The sequence below is a fragment of the Lissotriton vulgaris genome, unplaced genomic scaffold, assembly GCF_964263255.1.
Source record: "Lissotriton vulgaris unplaced genomic scaffold, aLisVul1.2 SCAFFOLD_658, whole genome shotgun sequence".
NCBI classification, from domain to species: Eukaryota; Metazoa; Chordata; class Amphibia; order Caudata; family Salamandridae; genus Lissotriton; species Lissotriton vulgaris.
In genome coordinates, this window is record NW_028242497.1 from 735,372 (window position 1) to 762,124 (window position 26,753).

The following is a 26,753-nucleotide window of genomic DNA, read 5'->3' on the forward strand; positions in this document are numbered from 1 at the left end:
CTTGAACAGTATGCGCTTGTGAATGGGTAGCCAGTGTAGGGCCTTGAGAGCAGCCGAGGCAGATGATCTCCTCGGCCATTTTAACACCAGGCGGGCAGCAGCATTTTGGACCATCTGCAACTTATGCAGGACAGAGCGATTGAGTCCTGCATATAAGCTGTTGCAGTAGTCCAAGCGAGAAGTTACGAGTGCTACTGTCACCGTCTTCCTGGCTGTCAGAGGAAGGAAATCAAAAAACTTTCTGAGTCCTCTGATGATGTTAAAGCAAGACCCTGCCACTGCCCCAGCCTGCTGTTTAAAAGATAGGGCACTATCAAACTTAATCCCTAGATTTCGGGCCGTAGCGATGGTATCCGGAGGGGATTCCGCATCTAATGGCCACCATAGGCTAGGGGAAAAGGGGTTTTGGGGGCGAAGGGTATAATTTCGGTCTTCCCGGTGTTACATTTAAGATGGTTCTCACGCATCCAGGTAAAGGTTGCGGTGAGGCAGTGTTTTAGATTTTCCTCTGCCTTTCCATTTTCCCTATCTAGAACTAGAATGAGCTGAGTATCGTCAGCGTATGATATGGTACAGTTGTTAAAGGACGAAATCAGCTCAATCAAGGGGGTCATATATAAGTTGAACAGTACCGGGCTCAAACTAGAGCCCTGCGGTACCCCAGTTTGTGTGACTTTCTCCTCAGAGCAGTGTTCTCCCAACACTGTGACCTGTCTACGATGGTCAAGAAAGTTCTTCAACCAGTTCAACACAGTGCCCGCTATACCCGCCGCTACCAGACGGCTGATCAATATTGAGTGGGACACCGTATCGAAGGCCGCCGATAGATCAAGTAAGACAAGGACTGCCTTCTTCCCTTGATCCATGGCGGTCTTCAGTGTCTCCACGGTGTATATGAGGGCAGACTCGGTGGAGTGTGAGGCCCTAAACCCTGATTGATTAGGGTGCAGGATATGCTCATCCTCTAGGAACTTAGTCAGCTGTTTGGTCGCCACAGTTTCAGTCATTTTAAAAAGCAGCGGGAGCAGGGAGATTGGGCGGAGGTTGGAAAGTGTTGAGGGGTCTGGCAGGGGTTTTTTTTGCAGTGGTTTTACTGCCGCCAGTTTCCATTCCAATGGGACCTCAGCAGAAGACAGAGATGAGTTTATGATGTTGTTTTTTCCCTTTATGTTAGCGACCTTCCCTCCACTTTATCGACATGTGTAGGAATTGCGCCACGCTTGGGTGAAAGACACATCTCTTGTCTAATGTATGCGGACGATATTTTAATTTTAGATCTTACTCCTAAGGGTCTCAATAATCGTCTACATACACTATACACCTTTTCCGAAGAGCACTTCCTGAAAATAAACATTTCCAAAAGTAAGATAATGTGCTTGGAAGGACGAAATGAATTAAAGTTGGAGCACATTAGCTGGGAATTGGGAGGTCAAAAATTAGAAAGAGTAAAAACGTATGTTTTCCTAGGTATGGTTGTCAACAGCAGCTTGGGTAACAAATCACACATAGAAAACAGCTCCCGTAAAGCAAAGTCTCAGGGAAACGGCCTAAGAGCATTGTATAAATCAACAGGCAAAAGACACTTTGTTCACCTGCTGGAGGCTTTTCGGGCAAAAGTCCCCCCGATCTTGCTTTATGGTGTAGAATTAATTGACCTAGCGGAATGGGGCTTCTTGGACACAGTTGAGGGCTTCCTCTTGAGAAACTTAACCTCGGTTAACAACAGTTGCAGTGCAGCAACCCTGCGTTTAGAACTTGGTCTAAGGAGCAGCTGGGCACAAGGCCTTGCAGGAGTTATCCGTTGGGTTACTTGTTTGATTAAAGGAAAGCCAACTACTCTCAGATCCCTTATTACAAAAGAGTTGATGGGCCCATTGAATGAATATTCGACCCTCATAAAGAACTATAGGAGAGCCATCACTCTCTTGGACTTGGAGGAAGCATCTCTTCTAGAGCTTTCCATGAACCAATTAAAATTACAACTAAAACAAGCCACATGGAAGCTAAGTTATGAGAGGGATCGGAACCTGATAATACAAAAGAAGGGGGTCATACAAGCTGTCGATTCCTGTATAATTAGACAAGTACAACCCTACCTGTCATGGAACATACCCCACGGTTTACGCCGCTTTTGGCTACTACTCAGGCAGGACTCGCTCCCCCTGAATAAGTTGTTGGCCAAATGGCACGGCATATCCAATGTGTGCAATTACCGTAACCTTGCAATTCAAGATTCTAAACACGTCCTGCTAGTTTGTCCAGCATTACTGACTTACCGTCGCCTCTGGGTAAAACCGGCATGTGTCCAGTTTGGTATTTCTTCCGCAACAGCCTTGTTGGACGCTATCTTTAGTCCCCCAAATGGAATTTTTTGTAACAAAATTTTTAATTTTTTAAAATGTTTCTTAGAACTATACTAGCTGAACGGTATACTGTCTTTGTATAATTTCTGCCTGCATGAGTTGTTTATATACGGTTTTATCTTCATATTTTGTTTGTTATTGTATAATATGTGGATCTCCACGGAGTTCCAAAATCATATTTAATAAAATTGAATTGAATAAAATTGAATTGATGTTGTTTATGATGGGGTTGACTGTATCAACTAAGGCCTGTATCAGCATTGGGGGGCAAGGATCAAAAGGGGATCCAGATTTAGTGGACATGATCAATTGGCGTGAGTCTTCTGGGCTGATACGATCTCATGACGGATCGTATTCAGACCGGTGAAGAGACGCTGTGAAAGGCTACCAGGATCCAGGAGCAGGGAGGCCGTTTGCAAATTAGAAGCATAAACCCTGATATCCACAACGAGGGACCTGGAATTCAGAATCCAACCCAAAGAACTGAACCAAGCAATAATTGTTAATGGGCCATTGAAGAAACCCATAACGAATAACACGGTGGCTCCTCCTGGTAGTCCAAGACCAAGCGCACAAAGTGTGATTATAAGAGGTAATACACCAAACAGAAATTGAATATAAGTCAAAAACCAGATGGCAACAAGGTCCTGAGCAGAAAGCACTGTTTGGTGGGGATGTCACTCCACCTATTTTTAGAATCTGTCCTGAAGAAGGTAGAAATACAAGAAACCGAAACGCCGCGTCGACCTGAGATTCTTTGTTTTTTAAAAATGTCTTTTATGCAAATGTATTAACATTGTACCTTAAATTAACTGTTTATTTTGTAATGATGAAATTTTAAAATTTGTATGTATAATAAATGTGTAACAGAGTAACTCGTGGTGTGGTAAATTTTCCTTTGTTTAAGAATATTGATATTGTATATTCTTCTCCTCTATGATTCATTGTGGGTATCACTAAAAAACTGTTGTTTCAATGTGTGTGTATGAATTGACGATACAGTGAGGCTATAATCTTTTGGCACCTTCACGGGTTTAAGAAAATAGAATAGTAGATATTATTCTGAACATACACGGACAGGGACCAAGTACAAACCTCTGTAACTTTACCTTTCCCGCCATATCATTGGCGATTTACAGTCCAGATGACCTCATGTGACTTTGCCTCCACCAGGCAGGGGGTGTATGGAAGTTGTGACTGGCTCAGCCCAGCCTCCGGTCCCGCCTGTGACTCCTGAGCCAATGTAGATGCTGGTCCCTTGCTGTTAAACAGCAGGAGCAAGCAGCACAAGGATTGACTCAGTCAGGCGCTACCACGGCTCCTCAGGAGACTTGGGGACTGTGCTGTAATCCCCCGGACTCCTACATTGCACAGGTAGGCGAGGGTTCAAGTAAGCATGTTGGGCTGGTCGGAGCAAGGCACCCGTCCAACCTCACATGCGCACTTCACCCCAAGCAGGCTGGCAGCTGAACCTGTCCGTCACAAGCTCTCTCCATCCTCTTGCGTCCACCCATCAGTCTGAAGAGGCAAACTTTGCCAGGCCATGTAGCTTAAAAAACAAAAACATATGTGCTGAACTGCTGTGATAGTAAATATTTATTATTGGGCCCGGGAGCCACAAAATAAACAGGGAGGCAACGCCCCCCATGCTCCAATATTCAAACCTCTGGGTGAAAATTGGGTGTGGGGGTGCAATAGATGTAGTATTATAGCTCCCGGATGAGGGCTATAATGATTGCTAAAGGCAATCTTTCTAAAACATAGGTCTGAACCCCTGGGAAGGGCATATAATAAGGGAGCGGGCCTTTCTTTAACAACAATATAACCCAAAGCAGGAGGGCTGTAACGCTATTAAAGCAGACAAGCCAACACACTTATAGACACCTATTCTCATACTGAATGATGGGCCCACCTAAAGGGGGAGATGAACAAAGTTACTAGTCTGACAGTGCTCTTTAGACACTGTTGGACTTGGCCCTTTTTGCAGGGCCATCCCTGAACTTTTTGCCTGCCTCCTAGTCTTTTTTCTGACCTGGTGTTGGTGGTTTAAGGACTCTGGGCACTTTAGCACTGCTGTCCAGTGTAAAGTGTGTGTGCTCTCTGTGGTAAACATGGCAAGATTGGTCTACACCGGTTTGGCACATTTAATTTACCTATCAGTCCCCAGTAACGTGGTATCTAATGTACCCGAGGCCAGTAAAATAAATGCTACTGGTGGGCTTGCAGGGCTGATTGTGCCTCCCACAAAAGTAGCCTTTCAAACCCGTCTCAGTCCTCTGCCATTGCAGGGCCTGTGCGAGCGGTTTACTGCTGCTGTGACGTGGCAAGCAAAGTGGTTGCCACGTCTGTGACCCCCTTTTTAGGTCTCGCCTGAGCTAGCGTGCATGCGCTGCTCTGCGAGACTTTAAGTAAGGCCTTTTTGACTCTAAACACACTCTTGTGCGTGTGCTTTTTTATTTCCACCCGCTATTGGCCTGTGCGTGCATCTTTCTTAGAAAGACAGCATGCAATTGGCCCAAGGCGGATGCATGTCCCACCTTCTGTGAACTATGGCCTAGGCTGCTCGGGAGCGAGCATTAATGCTATCTGTTTCCAATTAGCGCGTTCACGTTAATTGTAATGTAATGTAATGTAATGTAAGTATGCACTTATATAGCGCGGCTGTCACTCCAGGGAGCATCCTGGCGCTTTAAGCCCGTAACCTAAGATGGGAGGCCGGCAAGCAGTCAAATTCGCACATCTGTCTCTTCTATACTGAAACACAACTGTGTCTAAACCAGAGTCATGCAGATCGTGTCTGACAGGTTGAAAATCCAGGTTTTCAGAGCCTTACAGAAATTGTTCTCCGCAGAGATCAGGCGCAGATTGGTTGGGAGTTTATTCCAGGCTTTTGCGCCCAGTGTTGCGAGGGATTTTCCTCCTCTTGTTGCGAGTCTGAATTTAGGAATCTGTAACAGATTCAGGCTTGCCAATCTGAGGGAGCGTGTTGGTACATACCGTTTGAACCAGGGGAGAAGGTATTTGGGTCCTTTTTGGTGGAAAGCTCTGAAGGTAATCACCAAGATCTTGAACAGTATGCGCTTGTGAATGGGTAGCCAGTGTAGGGCCTTGAGAGCAGCCGAGGCAGATGATCTCCTCGGCCATTTTAACACCAGGCGGGCAGCAGCATTTTGGACCATCTGCAACTTATGCAGGACAGAGCGATTGAGTCCTGCATATAAGCTGTTGCAGTAGTCCAAGCGAGAAGTTACGAGTGCTACTGTCACCGTCTTCCTGGCTGTCAGAGGAAGGAAATCAAAAAACTTTCTGAGTCCTCTGATGATGTTAAAGCAAGACCCTGCCACTGCCCCAGCCTGCTGTTTAAAAGATAGGGCACTATCAAACTTAATCCCTAGATTTCGGGCCGTAGCGATGGTATCCGGAGGGGATTCCGCATCTAATGGCCACCATAGGCTAGGGGAAAAGGGGTTTTGGGGGCGAAGGGTATAATTTCGGTCTTCCCGGTGTTACATTTAAGATGGTTCTCACGCATCCAGGTAAAGGTTGCGGTGAGGCAGTGTTTTAGATTTTCCTCTGCCTTTCCATTTTCCCTATCTAGAACTAGAATGAGCTGAGTATCGTCAGCGTATGATATGGTACAGTTGTTAAAGGACGAAATCAGCTCAATCAAGGGGGTCATATATAAGTTGAACAGTACCGGGCTCAAACTAGAGCCCTGCGGTACCCCAGTTTGTGTGACTTTCTCCTCAGAGCAGTGTTCTCCCAACACTGTGACCTGTCTACGATGGTCAAGAAAGTTCTTCAACCAGTTCAACACAGTGCCCGCTATACCCGCCGCTACCAGACGGCTGATCAATATTGAGTGGGACACCGTATCGAAGGCCGCCGATAGATCAAGTAAGACAAGGACTGCCTTCTTCCCTTGATCCATGGCGGTCTTCAGTGTCTCCACGGTGTATATGAGGGCAGACTCGGTGGAGTGTGAGGCCCTAAACCCTGATTGATTAGGGTGCAGGATATGCTCATCCTCTAGGAACTTAGTCAGCTGTTTGGTCGCCACAGTTTCAGTCATTTTAAAAAGCAGCGGGAGCAGGGAGATTGGGCGGAGGTTGGAAAGTGTTGAGGGGTCTGGCAGGGGTTTTTTTTGCAGTGGTTTTACTGCCGCCAGTTTCCATTCCAATGGGACCTCAGCAGAAGACAGAGATGAGTTTATGATGTTGTTTTTTCCCTTTATGTTAGCGACCTTCCCTCCACTTTATCGACATGTGTAGGAATTGCGCCACGCTTGGGTGAAAGACACATCTCTTGTCTAATGTATGCGGACGATATTTTAATTTTAGATCTTACTCCTAAGGGTCTCAATAATCGTCTACATACACTATACACCTTTTCCGAAGAGCACTTCCTGAAAATAAACATTTCCAAAAGTAAGATAATGTGCTTGGAAGGACGAAATAAATTAAAGTTGGAGCACATTAGCTGGGAATTGGGAGGTCAAAAATTAGAAAGAGTAAAAACGTATGTTTTCCTAGGTATGGTTGTCAACAGCAGCTTGGGTAACAAATCACACATAGAAAACAGCTCCCGTAAAGCAAAGTCTCAGGGAAACGGCCTAAGAGCATTGTATAAATCAACAGGCAAAAGACACTTTGTTCACCTGCTGGAGGCTTTTCGGGCAAAAGTCCCCCCGATCTTGCTTTATGGTGTAGAATTAATTGACCTAGCGGAATGGGGCTTCTTGGACACAGTTGAGGGCTTCCTCTTGAGAAACTTAACCTCGGTTAACAACAGTTGCAGTGCAGCAACCCTGCGTTTAGAACTTGGTCTAAGGAGCAGCTGGGCACAAGGCCTTGCAGGAGTTATCCGTTGGGTTACTTGTTTGATTAAAGGAAAGCCAACTACTCTCAGATCCCTTATTACAAAAGAGTTGATGGGCCCATTGAATGAATATTCGACCCTCATAAAGAACTATAGGAGAGCCATCACTCTCTTGGACTTGGAGGAAGCATCTCTTCTAGAGCTTTCCATGAACCAATTAAAATTACAACTAAAACAAGCCACATGGAAGCTAAGTTATGAGAGGGATCGGAACCTGATAATACAAAAGAAGGGGGTCATACAAGCTGTCGATTCCTGTATAATTAGACAAGTACAACCCTACCTGTCATGGAACATACCCCACGGTTTACGCCGCTTTTGGCTACTACTCAGGCAGGACTCGCTCCCCCTGAATAAGTTGTTGGCCAAATGGCACGGCATATCCAATGTGTGCAATTACCGTAACCTTGCAATTCAAGATTCTAAACACGTCCTGCTAGTTTGTCCAGCATTACTGACTTACCGTCGCCTCTGGGTAAAACCGGCATGTGTCCAGTTTGGTATTTCTTCCGCAACAGCCTTGTTGGACGCTATCTTTAGTCCCCCAAATGGAATTTTTTGTAACAAAATTTTTAATTTTTTAAAATGTTTCTTAGAACTATACTAGCTGAACGGTATACTGTCTTTGTATAATTTCTGCCTGCATGAGTTGTTTATATGCGGTTTTATCTTCATATTTTGTTTGTTATTGTATAATATGTGGATCTCCACGGAGTTCCAAAATCATATTTAATAAAATTGAATTGAATAAAATTGAATTGATGTTGTTTATGATGGGGTTGACTGTATCAACTAAGGCCTGTATCAGCATTGGGGGGCAAGGATCAAAAGGGGATCCAGAGTTAGTGGACATGATCAATTGGCGTGAGTCTTCTGGGCTGATAGGTCGGAAATCACAGAATTTTACTATTCCCGGGGCAGTTTCTAGGTCTTCTATTGCCTTGGAAGTGGGCTGTTCAGAAAAATCTTTTGTAAGGTTTAATATTTTCTGCTCAAAAAAATCTGCAATGGAGTTGCATAGGGTGAGAGAGGGAGGGATCTCTGATTGGAGGAACCTTGGTTTCATAAAATCGTTAACTACTATAAAAATCTCTTTCTGATTATTATTTGAAGAATCAATTGCTTTTAAGTAGTATTCCTTTTTAGCAGTTTTAATCTGTGCATGGTACTGCTTCCTAGATTCTTTATAGTGGCTGAGATCCTCTTCCTTATAGAGGCGGCGCCATTTCCTCTCCAATCTTTTAACCTCTGCATGTTTCTCTTTTATGGAGAGCGAAAACCAGGGTGCCGATTTTTTGTTCTGGTGTAGTTTACTGGGTTTTGTGGCCTTGGGGGGGCCGCAAATTTCCTTTATCCAGTGGTTGAAATTTTTATTATCTACTTCCGTGACACCCGTAGGAATGGGTTTGAGAGCTGCAGCTCTCTGCTGTAGATCTGGATCCTTACTTATTTTCTTCCAGTCATGCTTTAGACTGGCGTCAGCCCTAGGGAGATCCTTTCTGATCCCCTTCCTCTCCATTGTGAGGAAGGGGATCAGAAACAGATGGCGCAATGGGGGTCAGCGCTGGTCGAGCAGATTTCTCCTGCAGTGGTGGGCACATGTGCGATCGCGCGCGCACCACTTCCGAACTTGTTTGCAGAAGCTAGGTGCCCAAAAGCATCCCTCCTGGACAAAAGCTAAAAAAGAGTATGATACATACAAGGGCGAATTCATGCCTCCAATAATACTTGATAATTCGGAATCTCCTTTTTAGTCATCAGTCGCACTGATTTCATGATTTCTACCTCCTAATAAAGGGAGGTGCGCGGGCAGCTTGCAACAGGTGTCTGCTGCAGGGAGTGTGGTGCCAGACAGATGAAGCCTGTGCAACGCTCCGTGCACAGCCGGCTGCTTTGGGGAGAAGGCAGACTGGAGGAGAGCGCCTGCAGACAAAGCGGCAGTCTGGCTGGCCTGCAGACAGGCAGCGTGCACGGATGGGCGTGGAGGACGAGCCGCCTCCCAAAAAATGAATCTCGAATTCACACACGGCGATGCAGCTCTCGAACTGCTAATGCTGTGAACGGGCGCCCTCGGACATGGAGCCGCGGGTCCACTACGGCATAAACCTGCATTGGTCTGGATTTATATTTTAGAAAAACAGTAAATGATAATCATCGGACCCACCTACCAGGTGTCTCCCGACAGATATGTGCTGGGTCTGAACTGTTAGTGCACAGAGATAAACTTGAATCCAGACGCCCCCAACCCTCCATTGTGTGGTCAGTTTGGTTTTCTTTTCCCCCTTGGGGATCCCAGCAATGCAACCGTTTTATGGTAAGGTGTCTACTCTGAGGGCTGGAGATGATCTACTTGAAGCATCACCCTCGTCCATCCTCCCCTTAGACCACCAGCGCCCCTGAGGAGAGGCTGGGGCCCGCCAGACCTCCCGCCACCCCACCTGAGGGCACCTTGCAAGGGTCATACTGCACGCCGTCCGAGGCAGGAAGTCAACCTCCAGCCACCTGGCCGTATTCCCTGCAGCTGTGGGTGGGTGCCACGCACGCATGCTCGTGCCCCTTGGCGTCCCCATGCTGCGCCTTCAGCCCCCCACCCTTACCTGTGATGTGTAGAGCAGTGCCGGGGTGACGGTCAGGTTCTCTGCGGGCTGGCAGAGGGGTGGCTGGCTCACCGCGGGACATGCATGGGGCGAATACAGGGCATGGAGTGCGCTGTCGCTCCTCCGCTTCTCCCGACGGTTATGGTAATGATGGGTTTTAGCCGAGCAGCCAGCGTGTGAAACCAGTAAATCCTGTTTTACATTTCCCTCTGGATTTAATAGGAGAGATTTCAGTATGCCCCCAGGGTTAGAAAGTGAATATGACAACCACATTTCTTTCTTTTCTTTCCCTCTCTCAGAGCTCCACACACAGCTGCCTTCCCTTACGGGGAAGGCCACCCCTGGCCCCCTCCCCACCAGCCTCCTCCGCCCCTCCTCCCCACATAATTGTACTCTACTCAATGCAACTTAAATACACTCCGCATATTACAACTCAGTGTCACATAATTATATGCTACATAATTACACTGCACTCAATGCAACATAGACTCCAAATACCACTCAGTGCCACATTAATACACACCATATAATTACACTCTACTAAATGCAACATATACTCCACACAATACCACTCAGTGCCACATAATTATATGCAACATAATTAAACTGCACTCAATGCAACATGCACTCCAAATAATACAACCCCACATATTACCACTAACTGCCACATAATTAGACGCCACATAATTGCACTCTACTCAATGCAACATAAATATATTCCATATAAATACACTCTATACCACATACCACCAATCAACATAATGCACTCCACACCATAACACAATTTCACTAAGCATTCTATCACTCAACGCCACAGTTCCAGGCCACACAATTCAACTCCACACATTTCGAATACACAACGCATAATTACACACCAAACATATTTCAAATCCACAACATACCTCTAATCCACACCATATAGTGTCGCCACCTCAGCACCAAACATCATTCACCACCACCATTTTGCATCAGCGCATCACCTAAGCATCAAGTCAGTCTGCCCTTCAAATCTAGCATCTATTAATTCTCCGCTAGTGTCCGTCTGCTGCTTGTATTCTAATTAAATTACTGGTTTCCAAACTCCACTCCCCAGTTATTTATGTTCCGCTCCTTCATAATTAAAAGAATTATAACAAACAAGCAAAAGAACAGGCAAAAAAAAGTTGCAAGCAATAGAAGTACAAAAAAACTAGAAGGCATTTTTTATGTTAAAATCTTTTTTTAATCAGGTATTTCTGTTGTATATAATGTTGGCTTCGTTTGTATAAAGGTAACAAAAAATGCTTAACACTTTTGATTATCACTTTTAAACATAATACACAGCAGCCACAATGCTACACAACAGAGCCAAAAGTTCTGGCTAAACACATAAGGTCCCAAAGGCGAGACCTACTGACTATGCCAATGCTTGTTTACTGCATGTCAATCACCCCTAAGGTAGGCCCCAGCTAGCCCTATGGGCAGGGTGCATTGTAGGTAAAAATTAGGACATGTGCCTTAACTGTGTGACATGTCCTGGTAGTGACAAACCACCATTTTGATTTCTCACTGCTGTGAGGCTGCCCTCTCATAGGAATGCATTGGGGATTCCCTGATAAGTGATTCAGTGGTAATTCCTGATATGAAAAGAGCAGCATGGTCAAGTTTGGTATGTTTGGAATAGTAATAAAAATGCTGCGTAATATTGGTCGCAGATTTATTATCACTATTTTAGGAATGCCACTTTTAGAAGGTGGCCTTTCTGTGTGCTATGTGTCTTTGCCTGCCTTATATGTATTGCATGTCTGGCTCTGGAGTGACAAGGGTTGGTGAGGTGTGGTCTCCAGAGGAGCTGAATGAGTCAGCGCTAGGTAGAATGGGCAGATCTGCATTTGGAGTAGTGGGAGGAGTAGTCCCTGACACTGAATAGGTCTGTGCCTGCCTTGTACAATGCTGACTCTACCCTCTGCAGTGTGTCTGGGGCCAGGACCTACTCTGCCAATGAGGGTGTTTGCGCCCTGTAAACAAAGGGTGGAGTGCCGCCCAGAACTGTTTTGGACCTGTGCCGGGGGGAGAACAAAGACGTGGGGTATAAATAATGGGGCTGTGACCCCATGTAAGGTGTACCTGCATGGAACTGACTTGGGGGAGAACACTCTGCCAGGAGGAACCGCCGTGGGACCCCATTGCTGCTCTGCAGTGCATGATGGTCTCCTGGTGGGCGTCTCGGGAACCTGAAAGACTCCAGGAGAGGATCTGGACTGTCCCTTACTGTTCCTCTCTGCTACACAGAGGAAAATTGGCAGGAGGGCTGGGTTTCATCCAGCTGGGCACTTGGCTCCATAAAGACAGCGTGTGGTGAGCGCTAGGCTCTTGACCCTATGCGAGGATTCCGGCAGCAGTGTGGGGGAACTGTTGCTGCACCTTGCTGATACTGTTGAGAGACAGGCTGAGTGCCTTGGTTATTGCCCCCCTCATCCAGCGCGTGGTGAGCACTGTGCCATTTGTTTTGCCTCCTCGATCAGGGAAGACGTGGGGAGGGTGCTTTAGATTGCCACAGCCGGGGGAGCAATGATGGATTCAGCTCCATGAGCCCGAGGAGTGGGCTCCAGCAGTGTGGATAGTGGGTGCCGCCATGCCTTGGCTGGAGAACTGTGAAATCTATGGAGATCTCGCTCCGTGATTCCCAGCGTGAAGGAAGTCAGGCGGAGGACGACTGACCTGGGGAGGGGCTCCCAGGAGGAAGGGAAGCGCCCCGCGGGTTCCCATAGCCTGACTAGGGGTGGGGCCCATCGAGGAGATCGCACCAGAGCCTCCCATGCTCCTTGGACAGCCAAGAGCGGGTCTCCCCACCAGAAGGAGACAGAGGAGCCTTGGGCACATTTTCCACATCGCTACAGCTGCGCCGCATGGTCGCGGGCAGCTGCATCCGTTCATCCACATCAGGGGCCATCTCCAGTGAGGGAGACAAGGTGAGGCTGCAATACCTTTGTTGTGGCCATCGAGAAGCCATACAACAGCTTGTTGAAACCTGATTCGCCGGAGTGAGAGGGAGTCCGGCTATTGCAAGAGGTGGGGGTAGTGTGATTCCATTCCCCCTCAGTAGCAGTTGCCCCGACTGGTAGAGAGCAGCTGCCTTAACCAAGGAAACATTCTAGGCCAGATGCAGGGGACCCGATGAGGTCGCACCACCGAGGGAGGTGGTCCACCCCTCCCCCTTTCTGGCACCTTTTTTTCTCTTAGGGGCACACAAGAGCAGGACGGGGTAGCAACCCTCGACAAAGGTCCCGTCCCTGCCATTTCTATGAAGCCATATATTAAGCGCTGGAGCGCTGTGACTGCAGCGTTGGGGGAGCACAGATGCTGTGGTACCCGACCCCCATGTGAGTAACCCCTGATATATGTCAGCGTGAGGCTAAGGTGAGCTGGAGGTGCTCATGATATGTGGACTGTCTGCAGTGATAATGTTAGGGGACACTGCTGCTAATGAGGGTTAGGCCAAAGAAGGGCCCGATGTGATTATGTTGTATGCATAATAGGCTATTCTATGCAAGGCTATGATTTTATACCTAATGTGGTTTTTGCCTAATGTGATTTATACCTAATGTGATTGATGCATAATGTGTTTATGCTAGGCGTCTTAACCAGTAGTTACTGGTTGTTTTATTAGGTACCTGTTCTGATGGTTCTGACAGTGGGCCGATTGACCCTTTCCTGTATATAATTCTATGTAAAGTACTACCTGGTGCCAGTTGGCACAATGTATATTATGTGATTAGAATCTAATGTGTTTATGATAATAAAAAGGCTATTTTTATATAACCTTGTGTGGAGTATCTTTTGTTGTGCACCTAGTGTCGCTTCTGTGAGTGTGTGTTGCGCAAACGCTTTACACATTGCCTCTGGGATAAGCCTGACTGCTCTGCCAAGCTACCAAGGAGGTGAGCAGGGGTTATCTTCGGTATGTAACTCCCTTGCCCGGACTAGAGTGGTGGTTTCTGCCTGGATTTGGCGCATGCCCTAGCCAACCAGAAATCCCATTCCTAACAGACACGCTGCACTGAAAGGCAGTTTTGAGTAATTTGCAGAGCTATTATCAATCTGATTAGCATCATGCAGTAGAATACCAGAATATCAACGCTGCCAAGCTTCATCAATGCACCTATCCTGAATAGCACAGTGCTCCGATTTGACTTGTAGCAACACCAGAAGACCTTTAACAAAGCTTCTCTTTTCGATCCCTTCCCCCCAACCCCCCACGGAATTCTTATAGTTTGCACCCAACTGGAGATGGAAAATGTCCATGCTCTTTCTATTTTGAGTACATTTTAAGGTAGTCCTCTGGTCTTAAATACCAATATAGAGCACGGGATGTGATAAGGCTAATAGATTTTGCTGCCAACCCTTGGGGAAGTTGGTCTGCTGTGTGTTGAATAGCTATGGAGTGTATAGTTAAGTGCTAGTAGCAGGAGGATACAAACCATGTGACATTTAGACAGGGCCACTGGAATTAGGCAATTGTGCTGCAGTGGCATATTTCGTATAGTTACTTATTTGCCACACCTGCCACATGATGAATTATCTTTTCAATAATTTGAAGGTTTCAAAAAAATATTTTGTTTCTAGCACAAACAGATCAAAAGTTACTAAAAACGCTGCCATGCGAAGTGTACATTGGCAGACCATTAACTGCTCAGTGAAAAGTCACCTTTACTTTGTTGATTGGTGCTTTTAGGTGGTAAACTGATACTAAAGAGATGAAACCTCGGCCCAAACCCTGGTAACATTGCAAAAACAAGCACTGACAAAGTCAAGAAGGCTCAGCAATGCCCGAGCTATCGCCCTTTTTCTGCTCATGGCCCGAACAGAAAAAACATTTAATTGTTTTGATATGTCAACCTGTATATCTATTGGTTGGACATTCTTAATCTGGTAACAAAAGAAAAGTAACAAAAGACTTGCACATGTAAGAATGAAAGCTAAGTGGGTGGAGTTTCTGCCACAGTCATCATCTTATAAACAGCAGGATCTGGGTTAGAATTCTGACGAGATCCCTCCGTCTTTCATCACTGAGAGGTTTATCAGCAGCGTAGCAACGAGTTGATCAACCTCTTATTAAACACCCCAAAAATTATTTTTTTAAGTTCAAGCCTAATGGTTAAATTATGTGGATGAGTAAACAGACCAGAGGGCAAATTAATTGCATCTGCTTAAAAAGGCATGTTTGTTTAATGTTGTGCCTTCTATTTTTTTATAATACAATAGCAAAGATTCGGGTTGCTCGGAAAACAGCCAGACTCCACTTAAACTGGTCCTAATGGTAAACGCGACTCTACTCCGCACGCTATTTACTTGTTCTAGGTCAGGTCATTTTAGACGGTGGGGGTCACACAAACTGGAGAAAAGAGCGAGTAAATAACCTTATTTTGTTCAGACTGTGCTCGAAGGTTATTTGCAGTGGGCTCCAAGTTTGAGCAGGATGTCACAGCCAAAACTCCGCTCCAACACATTTTATGGGCAGCTGGAGCAACATTCTTCACAGCCAAGCACAGCATCAGTGAATGGCTCCCAGAGCTGCCTTTCCTGTACAGCTGAAATCTGAAGAGGCAGCTGGTGACACTTTGTGTAGTAGATCTGGAGAATGCAGACCTTTCAAACAAGCCAGGAAACAGAGTAGACTTGCACAAGACACAAATAATGTCTGGCCTTTGGCGCTGTATTCGCGGCTGTCAATACAAAGCCTATTAAATAATTTAGACATTGGAAGCAATTGCAGCAAATACAAAAAAAATGCCTTAACCATCTCAAAGGTTTGGCTTCGTATATATATGTAAAGTTGCAAAGTAGGCGCTACGTGAGTGTCGGGGGAGATAAAGACACTTAGCACGAGGAGGTCACAAGGACAGACAGAGATGAAGTGAAACGTACAGACAAGGCGAGGAGATGAAGGTCCCTGGACAGCCATTGAAGGGGTGAACATAAAGCCTGCGAGTGGTGCGCGCACGCGAACTGCAAAGAATTTAAAGAATGCAGCGGTTGTGCAGGTGCTGGCACTCACGAGAGCGAGCAGCGGCGCACAGGCCATCTGTTATCATTTAGCACGCGTGCCGCTGCTCGCTCCCGAAAGGCAGATGCCAGCACAAGCACTTGTGCTTGAAAAGAGCTGATTAATTCCGAACGGTCATCTCCTAGAGCAGCGCACGCGCGCTGCCTAGGCGAGACCTAAAAAAGCGCTATGACGTGGCCTATGCGGGCCGCATCATAGCGCTTTTTTCAGAGATGCTGTAAAGCAATGTTAAAAACAATAGTCAAAGTCAATAGGACCCAAATGAGAGACCTACTGGCTTTACCAATGTTTGTTTGTTGTGTGGTTTTAGAGGCACCCTAGGCAGTGCTCGACACAAAGCCCTGCCCCCACCAGTGACCGAGCCATCCAACACCCCAACGCTCCTCACATGGTGAAAAGTCTTTGAAGTCGATAGATCTGAGATATGCCCTGCATGCAATACGAAATCGAAGAGACATAAACTGGCTTGGATGGTAGGCATTTGTTACCCTTGCATCCACCCAACATGATTTTTCTCAAACTCAGAAGCAGTCATGGCCAACATTTGTATTCGAACCAGTAAATCGAGGCCACGCTTACTAGAGGGCGTACATTGTGCACAGCTATGGGTCCTATGGAACCTGCGCTCTTGAGGGTGTTACAATAAAATGGCATCTGGAGGGCCAGATCTGACATGCAGTTGGGCTGCTAGTTATGGAATGAAAAAGGAAAATAAATTTGGTGGATAGATTAGGCAGCTGAGAGTAAGACGGGTACAATGTGTCAACAAAGTGGTAACCGCTTCAAAGAGGACAATGACCAATAAAACTCAGTCTTAAACTCAGGGATTTAAGTGGGCCCAGTCCTTCAGGGTCTCAGATCTGGTAGAAAGTAATACCAGATATTAAAATGGGTCCCTTTCAGGCCCTATATACGTGTCTTTAACCTCTTGAATGCTCATGACGAGCTGAGCTCGTCATGAGCCACATCGCTCTGGTACTCATGACGAGCTCAGCTCGTCATGGCCCGTGGAACGCTCACACGCGGGGATAATTCCCCCGCTGTGCTGAACGTTCCACAGAGTCAATGCATCTGTGACGAGCTGAGCTCGTCATGAGCACAGGAGCACTGTAGCTCATGACGAGCTCAGCTCGTCATGAGCATGCGGGTGCTGTGCGCGTCCCCCCTCCCCCCCAGCACAGCGGGGGATTAACCCCCGCAGCGAATGGGTTAACTTAACAGGTAAAAACATTGATCCATTTCTGAACAATTAATGTAAAAAAGACAAGGTAGCCCATGTCAGCAATTTAGTTCCCGTTTATAATTCAGGTTTACCTACTCTTTTGCATTCCTTGAGTATTTGCTATTTCCAGGATCTTGTGTTTCTGTATTTTTTGGTGTAGCATATTACTCTTCTAGAGTGAGTACTTTAAACCGAGTGGCCCACTAGTGTTTATAACGGGCCATAATTGAGAGCTCTGGAGTTGTGGCTGAAGTCAGTGTGAGTTTCTCACAGTGCCTGTCAATGGGTCAGAGAGGTGTTCAGACTATATGCACATCCAGTCCTTGGCATCTATTCAGAGCGCACCGAGCAATGCCCACGTATTTCAGATGCAATGTTGGTTCTGTGCGTGAAAGAGGTACACACAACTGTCAAAATATTGACATGGTGAAAGTAAAAGAAAATGCAGGGCTTAACCGCATCGCTGCTGCGGCGATTTTTGCGCTGTGCGGCTTTTTTCGATTTACCGCGTTACATGACGAGCTCAGCTCGTCATCAGCACACGCCACAGGTGGCTGATGACGAGCTGAGCTCGTCATCAGCAGGGAAGGGGTAAAAGGTAGGGGGTGTTGTATGTTTGGGTGTTGGAGAATCGAAGGAGATGCGAGGAAGTGCATTCAAAAGAGAGTGAAAAGAGGTCACTTTAGAGAAAAGAGATGAGGTGTAAGATATGTAGATGGACCAGATGTGGAGAGTAAAAGGGTGCACATGCCCATCACAAAGTGAACATAATAGGCAGTGGCGGCCGCTAGTGGAGGTTTTCGGTGCAGTCGAATGGGTGGCATAACAAACAAAAACAAAACTTACCTGCAGCCTGATATCTGCCACCTCGCCACCTCTTCAGATCCGACAATGCTCACACAGACTCACAGACTCTGTTGTGTCAATCCAGGCACTACTCTCATGCTGGTATTACCCAGCATGAGAGAAGCGTAGAGATTGGGCTAGTTCAATGCTCCAGCAGGGATTGGGAGCCTGTGTTCCTCAGCCCTGCTGATATCTACAAGCAACAGCCTGGAGATATCCAAGTGTGCATGTCGGTTTGGCAGTCCTAACACGGTCGGCCAAACCGACATGCGCACTTGGAGTGCCCTGAGCCCACCACTCCTGCTGCTGATGGCCCCGCCATCAAGACTTGACTGCGGCTCTGGAGTAAAATAAAATTATAATAAAGCAGTTTTATTAATTGCTTTATCATTTTATTTTACATGCGCCTGCTGATTACAGCAGAGGGGAAATGCTTCTCCCCCATAACGGAGGAGCTGCCCCTGATAACAGGAATGATTGAGACACTCTGAAGGCCACTTCCCCTTTCACAAGCCTCATTTTGGTTTCGTTCAAAATCTCATAATTTAGAAGTAAAACATTTTCAATATTATTTAAAACAAAATCATTGTTGTGATGCATTTATTTTACACCACTAACAACCAGTGACAAAGCCAAAAGTCCTATCTAGTTTTAGGTGTATGTCAGTTGTTATGTTATATATAAGGATGATAAGGATGCAATAACAAAGTTCAGAGGCACCAAAATACTGGTTGGGTGGAACACCATGGAAAATCACTGTAATGAGTGGCTAGATTTATTATGCACTTGGATGTCCTTGCATCACGTCACACAAGGCATTGCAAGTGCTTTTTTGACATTCATAATGCCACGCAAATTGATATTTACGTGGCCTTACTTTTCACCTGTACAGTGATCAAGACAGCTCTTTCTTGCATTATCCTATAATCCTGCGCAAAAAACTGGCACCATGGTGCAAGAGTGCCTTCATTGGTGCTAGGCAGCCACAAGTGCCTCAGTGCAATGCGAAAGCTGAACAGCGCCATATCTTTGTAAATATAGGGCAGTTCAACTGTCTCTCCTTCACGCAATACCTGATGCAGTGCAGCGTCTCAACTTGCCTTCGCGTACTGTTAGCACATCTAGGCCTTAGTTTACATGCGTAAGCCACGCCCCTTTTAGTGGTCTCCCACTTTTTACCTCCCACTTAAAGCCCAGCTTAAACAGTACCATCTTTGATAGTCCACTGCTGAGAATCACATACAGTTCGGTCTCTTCCTGCAGCACCCTTGCTATCCTGGCACTGATATCACTGGCAAATCTGCCATCCACATGCACAGCACCCTTTGTTGTTCTAGCTTTGGGACCCCCGCATATACGGTTTACTTTACAAGTGTGCAGCCTTTCTGTGCTACCTGCCAGTCCAAATGTGGCTGGTCTGGTCGGGCGCCACTCCAGCTCATTCGTGCCGATTTCGAAGGTCACGTTGACGTGCTCGCTGTAATTCTCGGCTAGCACCTCGACAAACCGTAGATCCCCAACCTGCAGCGCTGCGTGGAACTTGTCCACCATGGTCCCGGCTCTCTGCTGACTCTCCAGAGCCGTCACCTGCAGAGCGTGCAGCTTCTCATTGTCGCTGGAGGTCAGAGCTTCCATTACAGACTGCCCTCTGGAATGCCCCGGTTACTTACCGGTAATCTTCATTACTCCGAGTCCATGTCTTCCTCGCCACAGTAATCTACATATGAGCCTCCGGCTCCACACAGAACTCCAAGTAAAATTCAAAGAGCAGCGCTCTAGTCTCCCCTCCCTCCTCCAATATGGCCCCCGAGGCTTCCACCAATCCCATAAAGGGACACATATCCAGCAACTCAGCCTGAAAACCAAGCCGCAGACATGAAGCCACCACCAGGGCCGGGAGGGAAGGGAAACTATACTGTGGCGAGGAAGACATGGACTCGGAGTAATGAAGATTACCGGTAAGTAACCGGGGCATTACCTCCTCGTCCTGTCTTCCTCGCCACAGTAATCTACATATGAGCCGATACCAAAGCAATCAGCTTCATGTAAGGAAAACAGACCACCACATCAGTGCAGTGAAACATATTTTAATATACAGAGGCACAACAACCCAAATGGACAACCCCTTAAGGCACCCCAGCAGTCAAAACCGATGAGGCAAACGAAACAGAACCCCCACCCCCAATCTGGAGGCGGTAATGGGACATGAAGGTATGCGGAGAAGACCACGTAGCAGCCCTGCAAACATCCTCCATAGACACCCCTTTGAAAGAAGCCCAGGATACAGCAACAGACCTGGTGGAACGACCCTGAACAGGAAGAGATGGAACCACCGACACCGAAGCATAGGCCAAAAGGATGGCCTCCTTAATCCACCGACTGATCGTGGACAGGGAGGGCTTCATACCCTGACGCGACAAACCATAATTCACAAACAAGCAGTCAACCTTACAAAAGGGAGAAGTGCGAGAAATGTAAATCAGTAAGGCACGCCGAACATCCAAGAGGTGCAAAAGGGACTCCTCAGCCGAGGAGGGATCAGGACACAGAACCGGAAGAACCACCTCGGCAGACCGGTGAAAAAAAGAAGCCACTTTAGGAACAAAGGTGGGATGAGGGCGCAAGACCACCCGGTCCGCCAAAACCAACAAAAACGGGGCAGAACGAAGGAAAGCACCCAACTCACCCACACGCCTGGCAGATGCAATCGCCACCAGAAACACCACCTTGAGAGTCAAAAACTTCAGGTCCACAGACTCCAAAGGCTCGAACGGAGCCAACTGCAAGGAACGCAAAACCAAAGGAAGGTCCCAAGGAGGAGGACGCATGATAGGACGAGGCCGCTGGAAAGAAAGAGACTTAAAAAGTCGAGCAACCAACGGAGAAATGGACACCAAAGGCAGGACATGAAAAGCCCGAATGGCGGCCCACTGAGCCCGAAGGGTCGAGATGGCCAAACCCAACACAAACCCATCGTTCAGAAAGTCCAGAATGCGAGCTGGATCCAAAGAATCCAACGACAGCCCACGATCAATACACCAAGACGCAAAATGATCCCAATGCTTGGCGTAAGACTGAAGCGTAGAAGGCCGCCGTGACTGCTGAATGACCCCAGCCACAGTCACCGAACAACCGCCACGTATCAGAGACTCCCTCTCAAGAGCCAGGCCCGCAGACCCAGGGAACGGAACACAGGCAGTGGAAGATGAGGACCCATCAGCGGATACGGCACGAACGGCAACGGCCACCCCGGAGACACCGCCAATTCCCTCAGAAGGGGAAACCAAGGGCGACGCTTCCAACAAGGCGCAATCAGAAGCACCAATGACCCCTCCCTCTTGACTTTCTGTAGCACAGCCGGAAGCAGGGGAACAGGGGGAAAGGCATACAGCAGACCCTCCGGCCAAGGGAACGAAAGGGCGTCCACCCTCCAGGCGTCCCGGCAAGGCATAATTGTGCAAAAACAACGGGTCTGGGCATTGTCCTGGGAGGCAAACAGGTCCACAATCGGACAACCAAACATCATCCGCAACCTCCTGAACATCCACCGCGTGAGAGATAAGGAACCCATGGAAGGAAACACCCGGCTCAGACAATCCGCAACCGTGTTCTCCGCCCCAGGCAGGTAGATGGCAGACAGGGACAACAGATGCACCTCCGCCCAAGAACCAATCCGACGAGCCAGGCAACTGAGGGAGCGAACCCTGCACCCCCCTTGATGGTTCACATACGACATCACAACCTGATTGTCCGTCCGGATCTGCACGTGGTGACCCTGAACAAGAGCCGAGAATTCCAACAGACCCAGAAGGACGGCCTTCAGTTCCTTGAAGTTGGAGGAACATGACAAAACCGACTGAGGCCAAATCCCTTGAGCCGCCGAAACCCCCAGAGTAGCACCCCATCCCAGCAGGCTGGCATCGGTAGTGACCACGCGGGTGGGAACAATCAGAAAAGGGCGGCCTTTGGACAGATGACCCACGTCCAACCACCAACCCAGGACCACCCGAACCTCCTCCGACATAGGAACCAGAACATCCATATCGAGGGAACAGGGGTCCCAATGCGATAAAATGTGGGACACCACCGGGTACATATGAAGGCGAGCCCATGGCACCGTCAACAAGGAAGCCGACATCAGACCCTGAACTCGCAACCACAGGCTCACAGGATGAGAAACCCCCACCAACAGGGAGCGAACAGCAGACATCAGGGACAAAACACGGGGAGGGGGCAGGAACACCATCCCCAACTGAGTCTTGAACAGAGCCCCAATGAATGTCAATTCTTGTGCAGGAACCAGGGAGGATTTCGGCACATTCACTAGGAACCCATGATGCGTCAGGACCTGGCACACCTTCTGGACATGCAACTCCGCCTTAGGAAGAGAAGAAGCAGAAATTAGAATGTCGTCCAGATAAGGAAAAACACTAACCCCCTCTCCATGTAAATGTCCAATAAGAGGAGCCAGAATCTTAGTAAAGATCCGTGGAGCAGAGCAGAGTCCAAAAGGTAATACCTGGAATTGGTAATGACGCCCCTGCACACAAAACCGGAAAAACTTCTGAAACTCCGGATGAAGAGGAACATGAAGGTAAGCATCCCTCAGGTCGATCGAAGCAAGGAAATCCCCCTGAGAGATCAGAGGAAGGATCAAAGGCAGGGAAACCATCTTGAACCCTTGGTGAGGGACGAAAGTATTCACCCACTTCAGGTCCATCACAGGTCGAAGATCCCCCGTGCGCTTGGACACCAGAAAAAGAATGGAGTACACCCCCTTCCCCACTTGGTCGCAGGGCACAGGAATCACCGCCTTTTTGACCACCATGGAAGCGATGCCGTCCAAAAGCGCCAACCGTTTCACCGGATCCCCGGGACAAGGAGTGGCCTTGAAATAGTCTGGGGGCGTCTGGGCAAATCCAATGCGCAACCCCTCCGAAATCACGCGAAGCACCCATTGGTCCGACACAGTCTCGCGCCAAGAGTCCATGAAGCAAGAAAGTCGACCCCCAACCGGACCGACACCAGGAGCGATCCAGTCAGGATTTGGAAGCAGGAGCGGAGGAGGCAGAAGCGCCGGAGAACCGGGACTTATCAAAGGAGGGAGCACCCCGGCCACGCCCCCGTCCACGAAAGGGCTGACCAGCCCGACCCCTCTTCGAGGTACCAAAAGACCGCTGGGAACCAAAAGCACGGAATCTGCCAGGACGGTCAGGAGCAAGCAGTTTACGGTCCTCCGCCGTCTTCTTCACCATGTCGTCAAGAGATGAACCAAAAAGTTTAACCCCAGAAAAAGGGATTTTCATGAGCAAGTTTTTCTGTGCAGCATCAGCCTTCCAGGAACGGAGCCACAACTGACGCCTCGCAGCCACAGAGGATCCGGCCGCAGAAGCAGCAGCCCCCAGCGAATCAAAGGAGACATCCGACAGCAGACGGACCTGCTGCTCCATCATCGCCAGGGTAGAAGAAACATCCTCCCCTTGGTCCAACAACTCCGACAGAGACTGGAAATCCTTGAGCAAGGACTGGATCGTGTAAGAGGAATAGGCCGCCGCCCGGATAGAAAAATTTGCAGCCGCAAAAGTGCGTTTCACAGCACCATCCACCTTACGGTCAACCGGGTCCGCAGGAGAAGAGTCCTCCGAGACAACGGACCCATGTGAAGACATGCTCGCCAACAAAGAGTCAACCTTCACGGAGGCAGGGTATTTCACCGCAAAATCCTGAAGAGGGTACCTCCTACTCAAGAAACGAGGAAAAGAACCCTTGTCCACATCCTTCCATTCATTCTCCAGGACCTTCAAGACCGAGGAATGGAGAGGCAAAGAATCAGGCTCGGGACGACGATATTGCGAGAACAGATCGTCTTCCAGAGGCACCGCAGAAGCAGGGAACACCAAGTTTTCGCGAATGTGGCCCAGCACCTCCTTCAGGTCGGCACCTTGCACAAAGCGACCCCTGACATCAACCTCCTCCTCATTCGCGGAATCAGCATCAGCAGCATCGTCCTCAACCCTCGCCTTCTTAGGAGGAGGGACAGGAACATGACCCCGCAAAGCAGCAGAAACCGCAGTATTTATCATCTGCTGTAAAACTTCCATAGAGGGAACATGCACCCCTGAACCGGAAGCCACGGCCAAAGTATCAGGATCATCCACGTTAGAAGAATCCATGACCGACAGCCAAGTGAAAGAAAACAAACACAGGCATAACGACGAACAGCCCGGTAAAATAGGACCCCAGGTTGCTAGGCAACCCAACAAACTCCACCCGGACCGAAGCCGAAGGAAATAAATTATCCGGAAGAGCCGCGCGCCGCAGCAGGAAGACGCCCAGACCGCAGCGCGCCAAGCCCAAACAGCCCCCAAACGCGCCTCCCGCTCTGCAGGAAACGATGGAGGCATGAAACGCCGCCGGCGCGAAAACCGGCAGCAGGTAAGGCCGTAGACCGGCAAAAACACCCACGGAAGCCCCCGGCTCCCAGAGACCCCGCACCCGGCCGTGTAACGTCCGCTCAGCAGGACGCGCGGCCGGGAAAGGGAAGCAAAATTGCCAAACAGCCTACCCACCAAACCCCGGAAGTCCGCTGAAGCAGGACACGAGGCAACCAGGCAACAGACGGGGGAAACAAAACATTTAAGCAAACGCAGGTGCAACACCCCGCATCAGGCAACATGCAGCAAACTAACTTCCCCCCAACCATATACCACGGGACAAGGGGAACCGCTAAGGCAGGAACCCCGTCCCACTCACCTGACCAGCAGGGAAACCACAGCACTCGGAGAAGTGCAGAAAAAAAGAACAGGCTGAGTTGCTGGATATGTGTCCCTTTATGGGATTGGTGGAAGCCTCGGGGGCCATATTGGAGGAGGGAGGGGAGACTAGAGCGCTGCTCTTTGAATTTTACTTGGAGTTCTGTGTGGAGCCGGAGGCTCATATGTAGATTACTGTGGCGAGGAAGACAGGACGAGGAGGTAATGACTAAATCCAGGGCACGGCTCTATTGAATGCGGTCAGACCTGGCCGTGGTCCCTCATTACAGGCCATAATCTCAGCCACTTAGGAGTCTGTTGTTGTACTATTCTTGGCCGCAGGGGTCAGGTGACATGTGGCAGTAGGTAGCGAACAGGGCATGTATGCAACCATGTGAGCAGACTGACATAAGCGCCAGCGGAATGCTTGGCCCGTGCTTAAATGTGAACATTATTCTGTCAAGGTTACTGCAGGCGGGGCAGGTCACGTAGGACGCACTGTGCTTCGGGGTCTCGTGATCTCTGCCTTGTGGGCGAGCTCAATTCCCTTATACCTGTGACTGACTTGCCTGATTTTGAACGTGACGTACTGGAGGTCAAAGGGCACTGTCATTATGGCAGCATCAACGTGTTACTACTTACGACGTAGCATCAGTTCCCTGAATTTTTCTGTGTTTCATATTATGCCTAAAGTTCCCACGGACAAAACGTGCCAGTGCCACGATTGTCTGGAGAAAAATGACGTACGTGCTTTACCAGACGGTTAAAAAGTACGTGTTTTACGTGTGTACTAGAGGGGGCACAACGCAAGGATCTTACTAGCTTTACCGAGAGGGAGGGTTTGGGGTCGCGGAATTGTTTCTGTCTGCCGCCTGCAACTTTTTCTCCACAGCCTGACGATGCCTACCATGAATTATGTGTCTCGGACAGCCTCCAATCAATGATGGAGTCCAATGTCGTGTCTTTGGACTGGAGCATCTCGGTGTCAGAAAGATAAAACAATCCTTCCGGCTTTACCATCCAGGAATGAAGTTGCAATTTCAATGTTAGCCCATGATGCTGCTCCATTTTACATGATACATGAGAGACCTCCTGCCAGGCAGGAGGCAGCAGTGTGCAGATAGAATATACATACAATTAATTCATTTAAATGAAAGCCCTCAGGCAATATGGACGATGGAGTGACGTATAGGCGTGTGTTGAAGAAAATAAAGAATGTATAAAAGCTATGGGGTATATCTACAAGGCACGGCGATAGAATTATCGTCACTTTTGCATCCGTTTTCTGACGAAAAGCGGCGATAATTCTAACGCCCTATAAACATGGACGCGCTAACGCGTGAATCCATGCCTTTGTGCCCATTTGCTTAGCGCCTCGCCAACTGAGCGAAAATAATCGCTAACATGGGTACTCTCTATTAACTAGTTAATCGCTAACATGTCTTGCAACATTAAAGGTAGCTCTAACCAGTTTTTCGCCGGTTCCTTACGCCTGTTAATTACACGACTTAGCAATATGTTGAATGGGAGGTGGATCATAATGCTGGATCCACCTCTCCCTATTTACAAGGTTTTCTCTGAGTGTTTGTCATATCGCTGGCATTCCTGCGATATTTTATGCCTAACGCCACTTTTGCTGGCATTTCTATCGCCTCGGAGATGCGATTTGTAAATATTGCGCTGACCTGGCGATAGAACTCGGCGTTAGGATTTTGCACGCTATACGCGGACAGCGATAATTATCGCTGTCGCTTGCTGATATGCCCCCAAATAAGTAAAGAATAGAGAACAAAATAATCAGCAGGGGAAGTCCTAATTGGTATTCGTTATCAGGCGCTAAATGTCAGTGAAAGATCAGAGAAGTTGGAGCATCCAGAGAAAGACAAACAGTAGTATAATATCATGGTGCTATAGAAATTATAGAGAAGGGGCTAGATCACCCACAGAGCAGTGAGAAGGGTGGCTGTAAAAAGGGAAGTATCAGAGGAATCCGATTATTAAAAGTATTGGGGGAGTCCCTTTGGACGGGTAAGTGACAGGGCGTGGATA

The 26,753-nt window shown here is 48.1% G+C and overlaps 1 protein-coding gene across 2 annotated transcripts in view; it reads right to left on the reverse strand.

Moving 5' to 3' along the window:
* Nucleotides 1-26,753, reverse strand: part of ASB18 (ankyrin repeat and SOCS box containing 18) — a 279,270-nt gene that overhangs the window by 220,742 nt on the left and 31,775 nt on the right. The window contains exon 1 of one of the 2 annotated variants that reach the window (XM_086948327.1): nt 19,347-19,587. The exons of the other annotated variant lie outside the window; for it this stretch is intronic. Within the exon in view, the coding sequence (XP_086804453.1) occupies nt 19,347-19,587 (241 nt within the window). Of the gene's footprint in view, nt 1-19,346; nt 19,588-26,753 lie in introns of those variants that run through there. 2 annotated transcript variants of the gene reach the window in all.